Raw genomic sequence first — 20,127 nt, 5'->3', positions numbered from 1 at the left:
CTTTGTTTCTTGTCCAATTAGCACCCACCCTGCTACCTAGCAACACCAGCACTTTTGATCATTTGATTCCTCTAACCCTCCAACTGTGTTTTTTCCCATTTGCTCGACAGCGTTCCACGCACGCCACTATCAATCGCCGCGCATGTGCGCCTATCTTGCCTCCTCCCGGGGTGGGACTTGTTGCCACGGCAACGGTGCCACGCCACGTCCCTTCGCCCACGCGGGAGGGGAGGGGTAATTGCCATGGCAGCGGAGCAACGGCATTTCTCCCCCCCCAATGAGGGGCTGGTTGCCATGGCAGCTGGCCCAGGCCACGCCCCTTCCTCCTCGCCGCCATTTTCCGCGGCGGTTTGGTAACCATGGCGATCACTCCGGCTCAGGTCTTCGCGGCGCTGTTGTCGGATCAGGAGAAGAGTAAACGGTGTCGGACCGAGCGCTGCCTCGTTAAATCGCCCACGCCATCCTCGTCCCCCTTCCCGGCCGGCGAGCGGGAGGTACAGGTCAGCGCCTCAGCCGAGGTGTCGGCGCCCCCGAACCGGGCCCGGCTGTGTGTGCTGGTGAGCAGCAGGAAGGAGGCGGCGGCGGCGGCCAAGAGCAGCGTCAACCGGCGGCTAGACTACATCGTGCAGAGCGTCCGCGCCCACGGCGTGCGGGTAAGGGAGAGAGCCCGGTGTCAGCAGCACCGGCGGGGTGTCTGTCTGTCTGCCTGCAGCCCCCCCCCCTCCTCAGTTTCTTTCTGAAAAGTTACTCCATTCTTACAGTTGCAAAGCCAGTACACAGAGCGGACAGGGGTAAACCCTGAATCCATCTCATTGATCCAAAAAACAATTTGTGACCCCCACAAGAGAAACATACAAGATCCAAGCTAACAAGAAAAGGCATCTGATATTGGGTCTGATCTGATTCTTTAACCTGTTGTTGTGAGACTTCTCACTAAGATTTAAGTCCAACAGGTTTATTTGGTGGCAAAATCCAATAGCTTTTGGAGTGCTGCTCCTTCGTCAGGTAAGTTGGAGTTCTGTTCACAAAGAGGGCATATAGAGAGACAAACTCAATTTACAAAATAATGGTTGTAATGTGAATCTTTATAGGCAATCAAGTCTTAAAGGTACAGACAATGTAAGTGGAGAGAGTGTTAAGCACAGGTTAAAGAGATGTGTATTGTTTCCAGACAAGACAGTTAGTGAGATTTTGCAAGCCCAAGCAAGTCTTGAGGGTTACAGATAGTGTGACATGAACCCAAGATCCTGGCTGAGGCTGCCACATGTGTGCAGAACTTGGCTATCTGGCTCTGCTCAGTGACTCTGCGTTGTTGTATGTCGTGAAGGCTGCCTCTGATCTTCGCTTACCGGAAGATCAGAGGCCAAGTGACTGTGAGCAGTCATGGGCATTCGGCCTCTGATCTTCGGGTAAGCATTCTCCAAGGCAGTCTACACGACAATGCAAAATCACTGAGCTGAGACTGGCCGCCAAGTTCCGCATACTTGAGGACGGCCTCAACTGGGATCTTGGGTTCATGTCACATTATCTGTTACCTCCACGATTTGCCTGGACATGCAAAATCTTACTAACTGTCCTGCCTGAAGACAGTACACATCTCTTTAACCTATGCTTAATGCTCTCTCCACTCACACTGTCTGTACCTCTAAGACTTCTTTGCCTATAAAGATTTGCATTTCAACCATTATCTTTTAAATTGAGTTTTTATCTTTATATGCCCTGTTTGTGAACAGAACCCCCACTTAGCTGACAAAGGAGCAGCACTGTGAAAGCTAGTGGCTTTTGCTACCAAATAAACCTGTTGGACTTTAACCTGGTGTTGTGAGGCTTCTTAATGTGTTTACTCCAGTCCAACATTGGCATCTCCACATCTTAAATCTTAGCCAGAGACCCAAAAGTGGGCTGCCTTCAAGTCTCCACTGCACTCTGGATAAAGTCAAAATACAGCGATGTTGGAATCTGAAACAAGAACAGAAAATGCTGGAAAATCTCAGCACTTTTGACAGCGTCTTCTTAGCATCAGGATCCTGACTCCAAATATTGGCTCCGTTCTCTCTCCACAGTTGCTGTCATACTTCCTGAGATTTTCCAGCATTTTCTGTTGATATTCCCACTCCATTCTATCCAGACTGGATTTGAGTGCAGGTCCAGGCAGACCCTGCACTGTTCTGGGTATGAGAATTATCCCATGATCCTATTTCAAAGCAGAGCAGGACTCCTGGTCCATATTTATCTCCCAACCAATCGCACTAAAACATATATTACGGTGTTTGATTATTGTGGTATCTACTGTATGCAAATTGGCTGCTACATATCTAACATTACAACAGTGACACCCATTTCAGAATGTACCCAATTGACTATAAAGCACTCTGCATCATTCAAACACCCAGAAGGACATTTTTAAAATTGTTTTTTTCTCTCCATTGCTAATTCTAGTATCTAGAAGAAGAACTTGGATTCCCATTCCAGAGTTAATACTTCATTTGAGTTAAATTAGCACCCAGAGAGTGAGACATGTCAACATTGGTCACATTTTTTACAAATGCATAAAGGAATGGTGATGATTTGTATTCATTATGATTGAAAGACCGGCACAGGCTCCAGAGCTGCACCATTCCATCATTCATCATCGATATAGGTTGGCTGTAGTTGTTAATAGTCATCTAGTTAAATCTGACACAATAATAAACTGACTATTGAAAATACAGTCAATTTGCAGCAACATGCAATTAATATCATGTTTGGTAATGGTAAATGTTGCTAATGATTGCAGCTGCTGAACATCAGGAAACTGAGTTAATGTTTGACGATTACTTGGGAAACCCCATCCAGTATCCTGTGTTAGCTGTGTTTGAAAAATTGGTAGCATGATAGACTAAAGAATGTAATGTGGTTATAAGCTTATTTTTGTTGAACTTTAATCTAGTGATCGCAATGTAATAATTGTTTCCCCTCCTGAGAGTTTGTCTGTTCTGAGTAGGTATTTAGTGTGCAATCCCCAATTAAAGGAGTATATTATTTACTTAAATAAGGCCATATCGACTCTATATAGACACCTTGATGCAAAATGTGAAGTTGTAAAAACAACAATTGCAAAAAGGTGCTTGGTGACATGCTGAAAATTGTAGCTTCTTTAGTAGTGCCATCAGCAGTATCTAGTGTTGCCACTACTGTCATAAATGTACAAATTATGTACATTTATTTTGAGATATATATAGGGGTCAGTTTAGCTCAATTGGCTGGTTAGCACAGGTTCAATGCCTGTACTGGCTGAGGGTGATTCATGAAGGACCCCCTTGCCCCTCACCCGAGGTGTGATCCCCAGATTAAATCACCACCAATCGGTGCCTATGGTCATCTGGGAGTCTGGTGACTTCATTTATTTGAATCTGTACAATAGTGATCTGTAATAGTGAATATGTTAAATTATGAATAGTCCAATATAAATTCTGAATCCATTATGATAATTGTGAAAGTGAGAATAAAAAAACAAGAGTCTCAACCTTAACGGGAGAATTAGAGGTGATAAAAATATATGGTTTAAAAAGATGGATTTTTAAGAAATTTTTCTAATTTGGGAAGTTGAGGTGTCTAGGGAAACAATTCCAGAGAGTGCAGCTTAGTTATATGAAGGCTGTCCCACAAATGTTGGGGTTCAAGACCTTAGGCAGAAGACTGAGCATGTGGGAACGGTCAAATGGCTGGAACAGAGTCCATTGGTAACGTTGTTGAGGGATTTGATGATTAATATTTTAACTTTGCATTGGAAAACCGCAAAGGTAGCCTAGCAAGAATGGGCAAATGGCATTTCATGAACAGGATCTATGTAGTTGTAATTTGAGCAAATTGCAGTTTATGACTAAGACAAAATGGTAAGAGGGCATGAAAGAAATTTAGCCTTGATCTACATATGAAAAGTGAAGCACAGGAAAGCACTTTGGTCTATTCAGCCGGTTCCATACAGTTGTGATACCTTGTGTATTGCAATGTATACACTGGTCCCCCCGCCCAAAAATTATGAAGTGTAAAATGACAGGTCAGTCTGCAGAAGTGGGAGAAATTTGAACCATTTCTGCCCAAATAAATGAACATTTCTGTGTCAATAGGAGGGAGGTGGAGAAAAGATATGTGGTATTATAGAATTTGAAGTAAGCTGATGAATAGATAGTAGTGGAGTTTGAATCTTTTTTTTGGGATTAGAAAGAGTTCATAGGTTTTGCACAGACCTGGTCGATCTTGAGGAATTGGCGAGTAAGGACTATCAAGTGAATGCAGTGGAGCAAATGAACACAGTAGCTTCAATTGGAAATTTTGACTACTTCACAGTGACGCCAACTGAGCAGTCTGCCAATACAGAAGTCAATGTGGAATTACGCGGAAGTGGTGGAAAATAGACCTGAGTTGTTAGCTCACAATAAAGCTGACCTTATATCGATGGATAACATCTCTCAGGGGGAACATGTTAATGAGGGGCCAAGAATAAATTAATTATTGCTAAATAGCATAACAGAGCATTGTTAAAAGATTTTGGGGCCAATTTAATATTGGCAGCAAGCATTCCATTTCATTAATGTCCAGAATGTTCATTTGTACTCGACAACCACATAGATCAGCATTTCCATGCGTTGTTTCTGCATCTGAGAGAAAATCAATAATGAATGTTAACCACACTCAATTTCCCTGAACTAATTAAAGCAATGTTAAACCAATTCAAACTAAATTTTAAGCACTTAAAGTGCTTGTTTGTTTTGAAACTGAACTTGTTCTCCAGTGGGAAGTCCCCACGTGCTGTTGTTGAACTGTGCAGACCAAGGCAGCCCCAGGCTCAAACCGTGCTTAGTGCTGAGTTAGCTTTGCTTGGCTAGAGAAGCAGTGGAGCACTTAATCTGTAAGGGAAGGGAAATCAGCTATAGAAACAATATATTGATGTACTTGCCACTCCCCTCCCCAAAACAATTCTTTGCCAGCTACCATTCTGATATTTCCCTCATCTTTGCTCTTCAAGTCTAAGGGCTGTGGGTTTGAGTCTTGTTACAGAGAATTACAATGTATTTGCAGCAGGCAATTTTGGTGCAATAGATCCATGCTGTGCGTGTGCAGCTTGCGAGCTTCCTCCAATCCTTCTCCATTTAACCCCATCAGCGTATGTTTCTATCCATCTCTCCCTCATCAGCTCATCTGGACTCTGGACTCTCTTTAAATGCATCTGTGCTGTTTATTGTCTCAACAACTCCTTGAGAGTGAGTTCCACATTCTAATCACTCTGTTGTTGAAGAGGTTTCTTCTGAATTACCTTAGTAACTATCATATATTTATGGATCCTAATTTTGGTGTCACCTGCAACTGGAACCATCTCCCATGTTGATTCTTATCACACCCTTCTGTAATTTTAACATTCTGTTTTGGGTCACCCCGCAATATTTTGCTGGAGAAAAGAGTCCTACCGTGTTCAGCTTTTCCTGATAGATAAAACCTCTCCATTCTGGTAGTATTTTATAAGTCTGTCTTGCACCACCTTCAATGCTTTTTTTTTAACAATCAGAAGCCCAGAACTGTTCACAATACTCCAAATTTAGTATAACCAAGGTTCTGTACAAGTTTAACATAATTTCTCTGCTTTTGCTTTATTGGCACTTATCATGGGCTTGTTGACCCAAATTACTTTGTGATTTGTGCGCCTGCACCCCCAGATTCCTCTTCGTCTATCCCATTAAACACTTGTCCAAAAGCAAAATAAGGTGGATATTAGAAATCTCATACAAAATGCAGGAAACACACAGCAGGTCTGTCATCATCTGGACAGAGGAGCAAAGCTAACCTTTCAGGCTGTCACCTATCATTAGCATCATCTGTCCAAATCACTGAATACTCCGGGGAGCATGCTTGATAGACAAAATATCCACTGACTGTTTTCCTCACTACCAACTCCCCTTCTTTTGACACTTTGATAAAATCTGAGGAGTACATGAACTTTTTTGTCTTTAAGGTTGGGATTCTGTGTTTAGCTGCCAGTTATTGTTTCCACATACCACTTGTCCCCTGCCCGCCAATCAAATCCTTCCTCTTAGGCTTAACCCTAGAAGAAAAGGCAAAATTTTGTCTTCGGAGCAGGGCTTCAGGTTGTATTGCTCCTATAGTTAGGGGAAGCACACACCTGGAAAAACCTCAAGTCTAAATATGTCCACAAGGGCTCAGTTTCACTATTAGCAGGAGTTAGCACTTCTAGCAGAATTGAAGTAAATGTCTTCTCTTCAATGGGAAATACTTTGGGATTGAAACACAAGACTACTATTGTCTACTTGCAATAAGAAATTGTATCTGCTCGTTGCAGTAATGATTTTATGTAATCCTATACTATTACCCTTTTAGAAGTAATACTATCTAATTGCATACTTGTTTGCAAATGTTCCAGGAGGACAGTGTTACTGTGACTAAGGATTTTCGACGAGTTGAAAATGCCTTTCAAATGGAAGCAGAGGTACTACTTAGTTCTAAATTTTCATTCATTTGTTAATGCTGTATAAATGTGTTGTATAAACAATACCTGTAGCATTAGTATATTACATTAATTATTATAATGAAGAACTAGTTGTTATAATCAGTTTTTGGTTTCATTGGAATTGGTGGTTGTTAAATGTGTCTTAATCCAGTTACGAACATAACATTAGCAATATAGTAATGTAGGTGGAAATATAAGCTAAGCTGTGAGGAGGACACAGACTATAAAGAGCTCTTTGCAGGTCAAGTGATTGAGCAATAAGGAGCAGATTTGATTTTATTTGATTTATGATTGTCACATGTACTAGTATATAGCGAGAAGTATTGTTTCTTGCACAATATACAGACAAAGCATACCATACATAGGGAAGGGTGCACAATGTAGTGTTACAGTCCTAACTAGGGTGTAGAGAAAGAGCAATTTAATATACGAACAAGAGTAAAAGATAGAATTGGAGAATATGCTGGGCGCAGCTTCCAAGAAGTCGCCACACTCTGGTGCCATTTTGGATCAGAACCAGCTGAAGTATAATGTGCAGAAGTGTGATATTATTCATTTTGGTTGTAAGAATAGAAAAGCAGATTTTTACTTAAAAGACGTGAAACTTGTAAATGTTGATGTTCAGAAGACTAGGGCTTACCCGTACAAGAAACACATAGGCCAGAATTTTATCATCCTGCCCACCACAGGAATTGGAGCGAGTGAGGGTGGACCATGGAAAGGTTTGTTGACCTCGGGCAGGATTTTACGGTTTCAGGACAAGCGAGACTGTAAAATTGCGCCCATGAACTTAGCATACAGGTTGTGATGATTATCCCTTTAAAGATCACATGACCTGGGAAACCAGGTAGGGATCCAGTTGAGGGTTCGCTCTGGTAAGCAGGGATTTCTCTTCCAGAACCATCTGGAGAGCTGGCATCAGCCATGAGACTGCAAGACTTTCTTTGTCTAGCCTTTACCTGTAAATAAACGTGCTGTTGTTTTCCCTTAACTGGTGAACAAGAATTATTACATTTGCGACAAGGGTAAAATTGAGCATTGAACTGCGAGTATACAGTTTCTGTTGAAGTTGAGTTGAAGAAGAATAATTACAAAAATGCCCCAATTTGGATGGATAGATTTTTTTTTTGATGTCTCTGTGGAATACTGGACACAATACATAGAGCATTTGGGCTATTACTTTCAGGCCAATGGAATAGAGGATAACAGAAAGTCTGTTGCAAGAGCTGTCATGAGTTAGGGTATACTTTTTTAATATTTTTATAACTGGATTGACAGAAGTCGAGTGCCTAGCTAACTTAGAGGAGCTGTTAGAGATTTCAAGAGGCTAGAATTCACCTCGAGAAGGAGAAATGTACTTTTCAAGCCACCAAGGTAGCCTACCTGGGGTACTGTGTAGATCCACAATGATTACAGTCCATGGAAGACAAGATCAGAGCCATAAAGGAGGCATCGGCCCCCAAAAACACGTCTGAGCTCAAATCGTTTATAGCATTAGTGGGGTTTTTTTTAACCACATTTGTCAAAGTATTGGTCCCTTTGCATATGCTGCTAAAGAAGATGTCCCAGAAAGAAATCTTTAACAGATCGAAGTAATTGCTACACTCTTCGAACTTGTTCACGCATTTTGACTCATCTACAAAATTAGTGTTAACCTACAATGCCTCTCAACGTGGCATTGGTGCAGTCCCACGAGAAGGACGACAAATCTGAAAGGCCATTGGGTTATATCTCAAACCCGCTCAGAAGCCAAAAAAGGCTACTCACAAATTGAGAAGGCAGGATTATGAATAATTTTTGTTGTCAAGAGATTCCACCAGTATTTGCACATTAGGCACTTTACCATTGTTTCTGATCACAAACCACTTTTGGATTTTTTTTAAAGATAAGGCTATTCCACCAATCACTTCAGCAAGAATTCAACATTGGACATTAATCCTCTCTGCTTACAAATATCTTCAAGCAAAGGCCTAGAATTTACATATGAATGAAGATGCACTTGGACACCTATCTTTGCAAGAGAATTGTTATAGCATTGAATTTCTTAGATGCGTTGGCAGTCTTGGTGAAACAGATCAAGAGACCAGTCGGGATTCACTATTGTCCAAAGTAAGGCATAGGGCATTAATGGATTGGGCAAATGAGCTAATGACTTTCCAAAGAGTTGAAAGCAGATCTTGTACAAAAAGATGAGTTGCCAAAATGGCATCATACTTTGGGGAGCAAAAGTAATCGTTCTGTACCAGGTAGTGAGTTGAATTACACAATGCCCATCCGGGTATATCTAAGATGATGATGCTTGCCAGGAATTATATCTGGTGACCTGGCATTGATTGTGACATTGAGAGCCAAGTCAAGCACTGAACAGTGCCAATTTCAATAAAAGTTGCCTGTTACAGCCCCACTGCACCCTTGGGAGTGGTCTGGCCGGCCGTGGAATGAGTCCGTATTGAGGATGTTGATTCATTCATGGGTGCAATGTTTTTCCTCCTTGCCAATGCAGATTCAAAGTGGATAGAAGTGTTTAAGCTAAAGTCTCTGACATTGTGTGCTACAGTTGAAAAATCATGCCAATGTTTTTCCACCCACAGAATACCTGAAGTCATCGTGTCTGTTAATAGAACTGATTTCATGAGTGCTGAGTTACAGAATTTCACTGCCCTGAATGGCATCAAGCCCATTAGGGCTGTGCCTTACCATCCTGAATCTAACAGATTAGCTGAACAAACAATCCAAATCTTTAAGTCTGGCTTAAAGAAGCAGTCAAGAGGGATTCTGGAGATCAGAATTTCACGATTCCTTCTGGGCTAAAGGACCACTCCACATGCAGCAACAAGAAAATTGTTAATAAACCGTTGTCTCAGAATGAGACTGAGCCTCCTGTTTCCAAATTTGTCAGGTAGGATGTAGGCCAACTAATGTAGTTAGAAGACAAACCATGATTCATGTAAGTCAACACAGTAATTTTCAATGAATGAAGCTGTGTATGTGAGGGATTTTGAAAATAGGTCAAGTTGGGTCCCTGGAATCGTCGTATCCAAAACTGGACCACTGTCTTGTCAAATGAAAAGAAGAATTGTCCAGAAACACATTTGAAAGAACAAAAGTTGCCCCAGCAGCCAGTACTGACATCAGGAGCTTCTATTACCATCTAAGAATGTTGTCAGCTATCCAGGCATTGAAGTATAGGTCAACCTATTACAGGCGCAATTGACATTCCCATGGAAATAGATGGAATTGCGATGCCTATGCCTGAAAAGACATCTTTCTGCAATATAGAGATCAGTGTACACAATAGCAAACTGATGATTCTACATATACTTTTTACTCCATGTAAAGAAATCGTTTGTCACTGCTCAGCACTCCATCATCCATGAATATTGAAAGTTGACCTTGAACTTCTATTTGAGTGGAAGTTTCAGTTCCATCTTAACCGGACTTAAAATATTCAAGTCCAAAACCGATCAGAAATCAGGATAGGGGAATTATGGCTTAGTTCCTGTTATTGCATTAATCAAAAAATTGTACATCTTTCTAAAAAAGACAGAAATGTAAGTGGAAAAAAAATTTAAATTTCTAACCAAAACCGTTAATGTCTACTTTGCATTTTAAGAAGCTGATAGGTAACCAATTCAAAAAATTTGAAGATATCCAAAAGTGATGACCCCCCCACCCACAAATGGAAATATCAATATATTTCAACATTACCTATCTGAGCCAATAGTTGGAGCAAATAAAATGCATCATCTTGCAGCAAGCATACATCTTGTGGGCTAAGCTAATAAGACTGGTATTTTGTAATTTTTAAACAAATTGGGAAGGGAATTATAAGAACTATTTCCATTGTCCAGGGTAATAGTCCTGGTAAAATAATTACCAACCAACCTAAATCAAAAAGAACAAAGAACAAAAACAGGCCCTTCGGCCCAACCAGCTCGTGCCACCATTTTAACATTACCAGTCCCCCCTCCACCCATAACTCTTATCTATGCTTATGGCATTCCACATTGAGGGAAAACTAATTTAGGGATAATTTATTACCTCCAGTCAGCCTAATAGCACATCTTTGGGGTGTGGGAGGAAACCAGAGCACCCGGAGAAAACCCACGCAAGCACGGGGAGAATGTGCAAACTCCCACAGACACTGGCCCAAATCCATGCGTCTGCACAGCAAACAGTGATAGTCACTGAGCTGTCGTGTTGCCCAGCATCTGGTCCAGTTTAAGCGTACACTAACGACATGAAGTACTAGGCTATTCTTGAACATCCAAGAGCAGCCCTTGTACGACCCAAGACATGTATGCCCCTCGTTGGACAACAAGGCAGACCAACTTAAAACCTGTGAATTAAAAGAGAAACACATTAGTATCACTCCACATCCTTATACATTACCAGGGACGTCCCAATGCTACTGAACCTTATTTAAAACAATCTCCTATATCCTTCCATCTCCAACCCACTCACATGCCTGTCTAAGTAACTCTTAAACAACTCCAGCGTGCCTGCCTCCTCCACCTTGCTTGACAGAGCATTCCATACCCCCATTACCCTCTGTGTGGAAAAACCTCCCTCTAATATCTGTGTTATACCTCTCCCCCCTCACCCTAAGACCGTGGCCCCTCGTACTGTGCGTTTCTAACATAGGAAATAGCTTACCACTGTTTACTCTATCTATACCCTTCATAATCTTATATACCTCTATTAGATCTCCCCTCAGTCGCCGTCTTTCAAGGGAAAACAGCCCCAATTTGCTCAATCTTTCCTCATAACCCAGTCCTTCCATACCAGGCAGCATCTTGGTGAACCTCCTCTGCACTCTCTCCAGGGTCTCCACGTCTTTCTGGTAGTAAGGTGACCAGAACTGGACGCAGTACTCCAAATGCGGCCTAACCAACGTTCTATACAACTGCAACATTTAAGACTCCAGCTCTTATACTCTATACCCCTTCCCATAAAGGCTAACATACTATAAGCTTTCTTCACAGCCTTCTCCACTTGTACTGCCACCTTCAAAGACTTGTGCACTTGCACCCCCAGGTCCCACTGCGTTTCTATACTCTTTATAGGTCTACCCTTTATCATATAACTCCCCCCTATGTTATTTCGGCCAAAATGCATCACCTCACATTTATCAGGATTAAACTTCATTTGCCATATCTCTGCCCAATATACCAGCGTATCTATATCCCGTTGTATTGCCAGACACTGCTCTTCACTGCCCGCCAATCCAGCCATCTTAGTGTCATCTGCAAATTTGCTGATCACACCACTTACTCCCTCTTCCAAGTCATTGATATATATACTACAAAAAGAAAAGGTCCCAGTACTGAGCCCTGCGGCACACCACTAGTCGTGATGTGGATATGCCAGCGTTGGACTGGGGTAAACACAGTAAAAAGTCTGACAACACCAGGTTTGAGTCCAACCGATTTATTTGATAGTAAACTCACTAGCTTTCGAGGGGTTTCCCTCTTCTTCAGGTGAATGGAGAGTTCTCGGTTATCTGTAAACTGTCTGTGCTTTATATGCTCTGTCTGAGGCCAGAACTCTCCATTCACCTGAAGAAGAGGGAAACCCCTCGAAAGGCTAGTGAGTTTACTATCAAATAAATCGGTTGGACTTAAACCTGGTGTTGTCAGACTTTTTACTGTGCACACCACTAGTGACAGACCTCCAGCTAGAAAAGGACCCTTCTGCTACTACTCTGTCTCCTCTTACCAAGCCAGTTCTCAACCCATCTAGATACCTGGCCTGAAATCTTTTCAACCAACCTACCATGAGGGACTTTGTCAAACGCCTTACTGAAATCCATTATAGACGACATCAACGGCTCGTCCTTCGTCAACCGTTTTTGTCACCTTCTCAAAAAATTCTACCAGATTCGCGTGATGTATATTTGTACTATTGAAAACCTTCACTTAATCTGTACCATAGTTAAGCCAAAAACTTTAATGCCATGTTACATTTTTAAAAAGGGCTCTTTTTTTCCTTCCCTAGGTCTGTATTATATTCAGTGACTTTGGCAAGATGGAGAATTTGTGTAACCTGTTAGTGGAGAAGTTGGACAGTTCCGTTGTTGTTGGTTTACCTCAGTTCTTTCACACAACTGAGGCTGTGGAAACTATAAGGTAACATGGACAACTTTATACATTTATTACCCTGGAGCAAAACATATTTAATGGTTCAAGAAATTGTCTGAAGATAACTGTTAAGATTATTTCTCAAAAGAGAGAAAGCTTTTCCATAGTAAGAGTTTTGACGAGTATTTAAAAATGAAAAGAATAACTCAAGTGAGGGTTGGTCCTTTACAAGGTGAGATGGAATTGATGACAGCTAATGAAGAATTGGTGGAAGTGTTAAACAGGTATTTTGTGTCTTCTCTGTAGAAGATACAAGGGATACTTGGAAATCAGCAGGTAAAAGAGGAGGAACTTTAAATGATCACAGTCACAGGGAAAAGATACTGAAAAAACTGCATTAAAATTTGTCAAGTTGTCTGGACTTTTATCCTATAATTTAAAAGAAGTGGCTGCAGAAATAATAGATGCATTGCTTGTAATTTTCCAAAATTCTTTGGATTTTGGAAAGGCCCCAGTGGATGGAAAAGTTGATAATGTAACACTCATATTCAAGAAAGGAGGGAGACAGAGAGCAGGATACTATCAACCAGTTAGCCTCGCACCTGTCATAGGGAAAATGCTGGAATCCATTATTAAGGAGATAATAGGATATTTAGAAAATCAGCATAGTCAACATGATTTTGTGAAAGGGAAGTCACGAGGTGATTCTGCAACCCAGCAGCAGCAGGCCTGGCGACTCAAGCGGAGGCCGTGTAAGGGCTTCCCGCTGGATGCCACAGCCTCCACACAACTCTGGCCGCTACTGTATTTCTAGCGTCATCAGCTCTATGCCAATTTCTGGTGCGGAGCTCTAAAAATTATTTAAATGGTGCTTTTAATGTAATTAGCGGACCCAGGACTGATGTCTCCTGGCCCACTAACCCATTCTGCATTTGGCAATGACAGAGGGAGGGAGGCCAGTGATTTTGGGGCTGTCTTTTGTAGTGGGGGTCAGGACTGCCCAGAGGGTGGGATCAGTGGGCGTCAGGACTAGTCTAGGGGCCGTTGTTCGGGGTGTGGGGTTGATTGATGGGATAGTGATGCAGGGTTGAGGGAAAGGCCAGCGATTGAGCAGTGCAGGGCTACTGCGCATGCGCTGATCTTGGTGCTGACAGATTGGCACGTGCACAGTGGCCTGCTCAGCACTACGGTGCCAGCCTCTTGGGCTGGAATAGGCCCCATCCTTTAATGAGATTCACACTCGGGTCTTCTGTGATACAGAGTGTGGGAGATTCATGAAAAAATTAGCAGGATTTATTCCAGTTTTTACACAAATTCAATACTTCGAATGTTTTTGGGAGAATTCCACCCCATGTTTGACTAATTATTAGAGTTCTTTGAGGAATAACAAATAAGCTAAATCCATTGAAGTAGTGTATTCAGATTTCCAAGAGGCATTCAGTTGGCTACCGCATCAAAAATTACTGCACGAAGAGTTCATGGTGTTGCGGGTAACATATCAGGACACAGAAGCAGAGATAAATGGGATTTTTTGGGTTGGTTAGCTATCGCTAGCGGAATGCCACAGGGATTAGTGCTGTAGTTTCAACTATTTATAATCTCTATCAATGGTGTGGATAAAGGGACCAATTGCGGTGGCACAGTGGTTAGCACTGCTACCTCACAGCACCAGGGACCCGGGTTCAATTCCGGCTTGGGTCACTGTGCGGAGTTTGCATGTTCTCCCTGTGTCTGTGTGGGTTTCCTCTGGGTGATCTGGTTTTCCCCCACACTCTAAAAGCCATGCTGGTTAGGTGAATTGGCCATTCTAAATTCCCCCTCAGTATACCTGAATAGACGCTGGAGTGTGGAAACTACGGGATTTTCACAGTAACTTCATTGCAGTGTTAATGTAAGCCTAACTTGTGACTAATAAATAAACTCTAACTTTGCGTGGTAGCTAAATTTGTTGATGACACAAAGATAGGTGGAAAGTAAGTTGTTAAGACGACATAAAAGAGAAGATCATACCAAAAAAAACTAAGTGCCAAATGAATGTGAAAACAGGAGAGAATTGCACCCATTTTTTGGGCAAGCTCCCAACACAATTGTCTGGCAACTAGCCAAAAAAAAGGCAAATGTGATTTTCACCAGTGTGATTCTCAGTAGGAGTGGACAGAGCCTATTCAGGCTGGGAAACCAGCCTCTGAGCTGTAGGCTGTGCAAGGATATTTTGGCCCTGGAGGGAGTGCAGAGGAGGTTTACTAGGCTGATACCGGAGTTGAGGGGATTGAGCTATGAGGAGAGGCTGAATAAACTAGGCTTGTACTCGTTAGAGTTTAGAAGAATGAGGGGAGATCTCATTGAGACGTATAAGATGATGAATGGGATGGATAGGATAGAGGTGGAGAGACTCTTCCCGCTCAAAAAAGACAGTAGGACTAGGGGGCACAGCCTCAAGATAAAGGGGAGGCGGTTTAGAACGGAGTTGAGGAGGAACTTCTTCACTCAAAGGGTGGTGAATCTCTGGAATTCTCTGCCCGTTGAAGTGGTGGAGGCTGCCTCGCTAAATATTTTTAAGAAGCGGGTTGATGGGTTCTTGATAAGAGAGGGGATTAAGGGTTATGGGGAGAGGGCGGGAAAGTGGAACTGAGCCACAACAGATCAGCCATGATCTTATTGAATGGCGGGGCAGGCTCGAAGGGCTAGATGGCCTACTCCTGCTCCTATTTCTTATGTTCTTATGTTCTTATGTAGGAGCGCTATTGCACATATATCCCGATCTCCTAGTGCACTGTGTACACTGTGTACGCAGTGCATGAGGAGATCTCTCACTCTCCCCCCAGACAATCCTTAATGTAGAGCACCCCCCACCTGCCGCCCTGTCCCTTTAGGCCTCACTGGCTGAGCTAGGCTGGCAGTGCCAGGGTCCCAGACTGGCACTGTCCAGCCTTGCTCCCAACTGCTTGGGGTCTTCAAGCTCACATAAGTTAACCCTCTGTTTCCAAAACCATTAAATTTATTGGCACTAACTCCCAACTGCCTTTTTTTGTCAATTCCATCATATCACAGATTCCCGTAACATCCCTTTATAATGTATACAAAACAATTACTTGTCAGGTCACCTGGGCATATGATGAAGAGAAACAATGACCTTTAGGCTGTACCTGCAGGAAAGATTTTGGGTTTGAATGAATAGGAAAGGAGTGTCTCTGGTGCTGCTAATTTTGCGTATTGCAGGAAGAATAGTGAAATTGTACTCTGTCACAAGGGAAGAAAATTAATTTCAGTGTTTTAGGTTTTAATTATGCTGAAATAATTGTGGAAATATGAAAAAGTTTAAAGTTTGTTAGTATCACAAGTAGGCTTACATTAACACTGCACTGAAGTTACTGTGACAATCCCCTAGTTGCCACACTCCGGCACCTGTTCGAGCACACTGAGGGAGAATTTAGCATGGCCAATCCACTACTCCAGTACATCTATCAGACTGTGAGGGGAAACCCATGCAGACATGGGGAGAAAGTACAAAAAGTACAAACTCCACACAGACAGTGACCCGATGTCAGAATCAAACTGGGGTCCCTGACGCTGTGAGGCAACAGTGCTAACCGCTCTGCCACCGTGCCATGAAGTAAAGATATTGTACAAATTGTGAATTTATTATTGAGTGGGAGAATTTATTAATACAGAAATCTGGACATCTAGCAGATTAATAAAACCATGGCCATTTACATAAGTACCTCAGAGAATCTGCCAATTCCCTGCCACAACTTGGGTGGAAGATTCCTAGCATTTCCTCTAGAGATCCAGAGTTTGTTTCACTCCAGGTAAGGCCAGTGCACGAGCTGACAAGAGTGAATAACAGCAAGTTAACTCTTGTGCCTCACTTACATCTCCCACGCAACTCACTGCCCAACTAACATGTAACAGAAATTTCAGTGGCAAGTGTTGTGACTTCAGGTACTGGTCCCCACTCAAGTCCATCTGAGAACTCCAAGCTGGGGAGGCCCAAGATTTCCTTTTGCAACTCTGAGGAGGATTTACGTTCTGGCCCCAGCAATTTTGTCTGATATGTTTCACTCATTAGAGGAGTCACCACTGTTACCCTGCTCTTGTTACAACATCAGATTGGGCATTGATGATATCAGAGTGCAACTGCATATTTGCAGCAGACCCTGATAACTTGGAGCAGGTGCCCTTGCTTTCCACAATGTAAAAAGGGAGTCATCCAAATTAGGACCGATGAGGGCTAGGTAAATCCCCTGCTCCATTTTAACTACTCCGTTGTCTGTTTATTAGTGGGACATTAAAATCTGAGGCCTTAATATCACCTACAATATCTTTCAACTAAAAGTGCATAAAATAAAATTTAATCCAAGTTCCTATTTGTTTCATATAGACGACAAGCATGTCTTCGAGCTGTTGCTAACTGTCGGCGTAAAGCATTTGAGGTGTGCCGATTGCTTGGCCAGACCCTGGGCAAACCTTTGCTCGTCCGGGAAGAAGAAACCAAAGAAAGTGAAGGTCTAACCACCGAAGCACCATCATCAGACAATATGAGATCATTGACAATTCAGCAGCAAATTAGCAATGCATCTGTGACTGTTTGTTCCAAAGTGTTTGTGACTTTTGAGCTTAAATCAAAAGATAATCTCAAAAGGAATAATTAAGTAAATTACTTTTGAATTTACAAATGAAAGCTTTTCAGGAAACCAGCTGCATTTTAAAAAATGCCAATGAATGTTTTAAATCTGCATAAAATGCAATTTTGTGAAAGGCAATCTAGAGATATAAGTGCTACATTAGCTAATCCTTAGCGGTGCTAATTTTTAATATGCTGCTTAATGTAAGTAAAATGGATCCATTGGTCTTGTGCATAACAGCACCTGCTACTTCAAAAATCCCTAGGAAAAAGTTATTGATGCAGTTTTTATTCATATGCATGACTGTGAGGCAAATTATATTTTTGTGCAACAGTTGGTATCGCATCTTTTTCAGCCATTTCCCCATTAGTTGACCTATCTTCATTATTGTTTAAATACAAAGTGCAGAAGGAAACTAATATTGGTGGTGCAGATTTCGGGTTGTGAAGTTACTGGTGCCGTGGATCTGAATTAATGTGGAATGCAATCTGTTAATTGCAGCACCCTTAAGCTTACAATAGAATTTGTATAGGCCTGGCTGACAAGTGTATGTCAGGCATCCACCTGTCACAGTGAAGATGGAGTTCCTGAACATCCCTCCACTCTACAGACCAGAACATATGCTGCCACCCCTCCCTGCCAAACTTGTACATGGAACCACTGATAGAAACAAGATTTTTAAAAAAATAGTTCAATCGTCTGGAATCCCCCTGTCACTTGGGGAACACATGTTTGTTTTGCAAGGTGGGCTCCCACATCTCACTAGCTGTTTTGGTCCCTGGAAATATGTCAAATGCCATTAAAGGACCCAGGAACATCTCAGTTTAAGAAGATCCTCCACCACATCCTCTTGTCATTGAACTTTTAAAAAAGGGAGACTCTTCTGTTTACAAAGTCAAGCAGGGACCTGGTATATCCACATCCTGCCCTCTGACTAGCACTTGTCAAGATAATGGTAGGTGTCTACTGAGCAGCTGGAAAAAAATCCTGATGTCCTCCACTTGGAAAGGTGTACAGTTTCTAACAATTGCCATAATATTCAAATTCAACAGATTCTGCTGAGTTAGGATAATGTGCCAGAGAACCAATACTTTGTCAATGACATGACAATACTTTTACAGTTTTAATGGGGATGAGGAAAGAATAATTAAAACAATTTTGGACAATATGAAAACCTTTTGTTTTGCGAATAAAAACTTTTTCTAAAAAGATAAAGAAATTTTACAGCCATGCACATATTGGTATTTATTTTGTTCCTCTGTTCATTGCAATGTACTGCAATTTGTTCAAGTATCACTAAGTTATTTATATCTGTGCATCTACTTTGCAATGTACTGCTCCACACTTAGTAATTGGTTATTAAATATTCTCAGGAATTTGCACATTTAAACTTGCAATTTTACAAGTGGATAAGTTCTTAGTCGCTGTACTTCATGTATATACCCAGGTCATGATTGTTATACTGGATATTCTACCTTACCTTGGTTGCAGGGGTGGGGTACTGAAATCCACAATTGATCTTGTTCTTACTCAATATGCAAATGTGAGTGTTTGCTCTGGGATTACGGATACCCATCAGAATTAACTCATTTTCCCATTCTAACCTAGAATCATTAATGCCCATCGTTGTTTTAAGTTAGAAAAGCTAATTAAAAATCAAGTTTTCCATGGTTGAAATCCTTGGCACCAGTTTGTTAGAGCAGGAGTTCCACACAACCATTTAAATTTAATTGAGGTAATTTTCCACGGTCATTTTCATATCTTTTGTGGCTGTCCAATCTCAGGCAAGCCACAGGAGGAATTATGAAAATTTACTGCTACAATTGTGTGAACATTCTTTTTGTAAAAATGTGCTTTAAGCTGTACATTTGATCTATACGCCTGCTGCACTATGCATGGCAAAACAGAACACACCAGTGTCCCTCACACCTAGCACATCTAAGGCACAAATGAGAAAATATGCAAGATAGTTGCATGATATTGCAATACACCTACAAGCAGCTGTATGCCAAACCTACAGCCATCACCTTTGACAGAAAATCCAGAAGTGACAAGGAAGAATTTCAAACTGTCACTGCCTCATAAAGAATCTCCTATTCAAGTTGTAATGGGAAGCCAATGGGAAAATCTTGAGTCAGGAATATGATGTAGGACATTTTGATCTGTACAATACCCACTGGTTGCTTTCTCCATGGGGTTAATAGTGGGAATTCAGAAACACATTTTCAAACTCAGTTTTTGTTGTTGCCCATGGAGGTAATGAGTTATGCGTAAATGAACTGATTAAATTGGGAGTTCAAGGTTCAGTCTGTCAGCTGAGCAAAGCAGACCATTCCCCATCAGGAATAAAATTCAACCACCTCATTAGAGATTTAAGTATTGAACTGTAGCCATTGAAAGAACTGGAAAGCTCCCTCTGGAAAACTTGCTTCTCCTTGTCATGGCATATTCTACATATATCTTTGCATACAGCTGTGCCCCCAGAATTCTCCTACCAAAGTCAGTTTGAAATTCTACTACTAAAATAACAAGTAATAAATTAGCCCATGGCGGTCAGGAAGGCGAATGGGATGCTGGCCTTCATAGCGAGGGGGATTGAATATAAAAGTAGGGAGGTCTTGCTGCAGCTGTATAGGGCATTGGTGAGGCCGCAGCTGGAGTACTGTGTGCAGTTTTGGGCGCCGCACCTGCGCAAGGATATTTTGGCCTTGGAGGGAGTGCAGAGGAGGTTTACTAGGCTGATACCGGAGTTGAGGGGGTTGAGCTATGAGGAGAGGCTGAATAAACTGGGCTTGTACTCGTTAGAGTTTAGAAGAATGAGGGGAGATCTCATTGAGACGTATAAGATGATGAATGGGATGGATAGGATAGAGGTGGAGAGACTCTTCCCGCTCAAAAAAGACAGTAGGACTAGGGGGCA

At 41.9% G+C, this 20,127-nt stretch overlaps 1 protein-coding gene across 1 annotated transcript; it reads left to right on the top strand.

The window, feature by feature from the left end:
• The first annotated feature begins 334 nt into the window (after positions 1 to 334).
• On the top strand, positions 335 to 19,782 carry irak1bp1 (interleukin-1 receptor-associated kinase 1 binding protein 1). Its single transcript, XM_080193376.1, has 4 exons — positions 335 to 653; positions 6,416 to 6,481; positions 12,500 to 12,630; positions 16,964 to 19,782. The coding sequence occupies exons 1-4, from the start codon at positions 360 to 362 to the stop codon at positions 17,232 to 17,234; spliced, it is 762 nt and encodes a 253-aa protein (XP_080049502.1). The 5' UTR covers positions 335 to 359; the 3' UTR covers positions 17,235 to 19,782.
• Positions 19,783 to 20,127: the final 345 nt, after the last annotated feature.

The sequence above is a fragment of the Carcharhinus amblyrhynchos genome, chromosome 7 (assembly GCF_965287045.1).
Source record: "Carcharhinus amblyrhynchos chromosome 7, sCarAmb.v2.hapA, whole genome shotgun sequence".
Lineage (NCBI taxonomy): Eukaryota > Metazoa > Chordata > Chondrichthyes > Carcharhiniformes > Carcharhinidae > Carcharhinus > Carcharhinus amblyrhynchos.
Note: the sequence above shows the minus strand (reverse complement) of the source record. Positions and strands in the feature narration are given on the sequence as shown.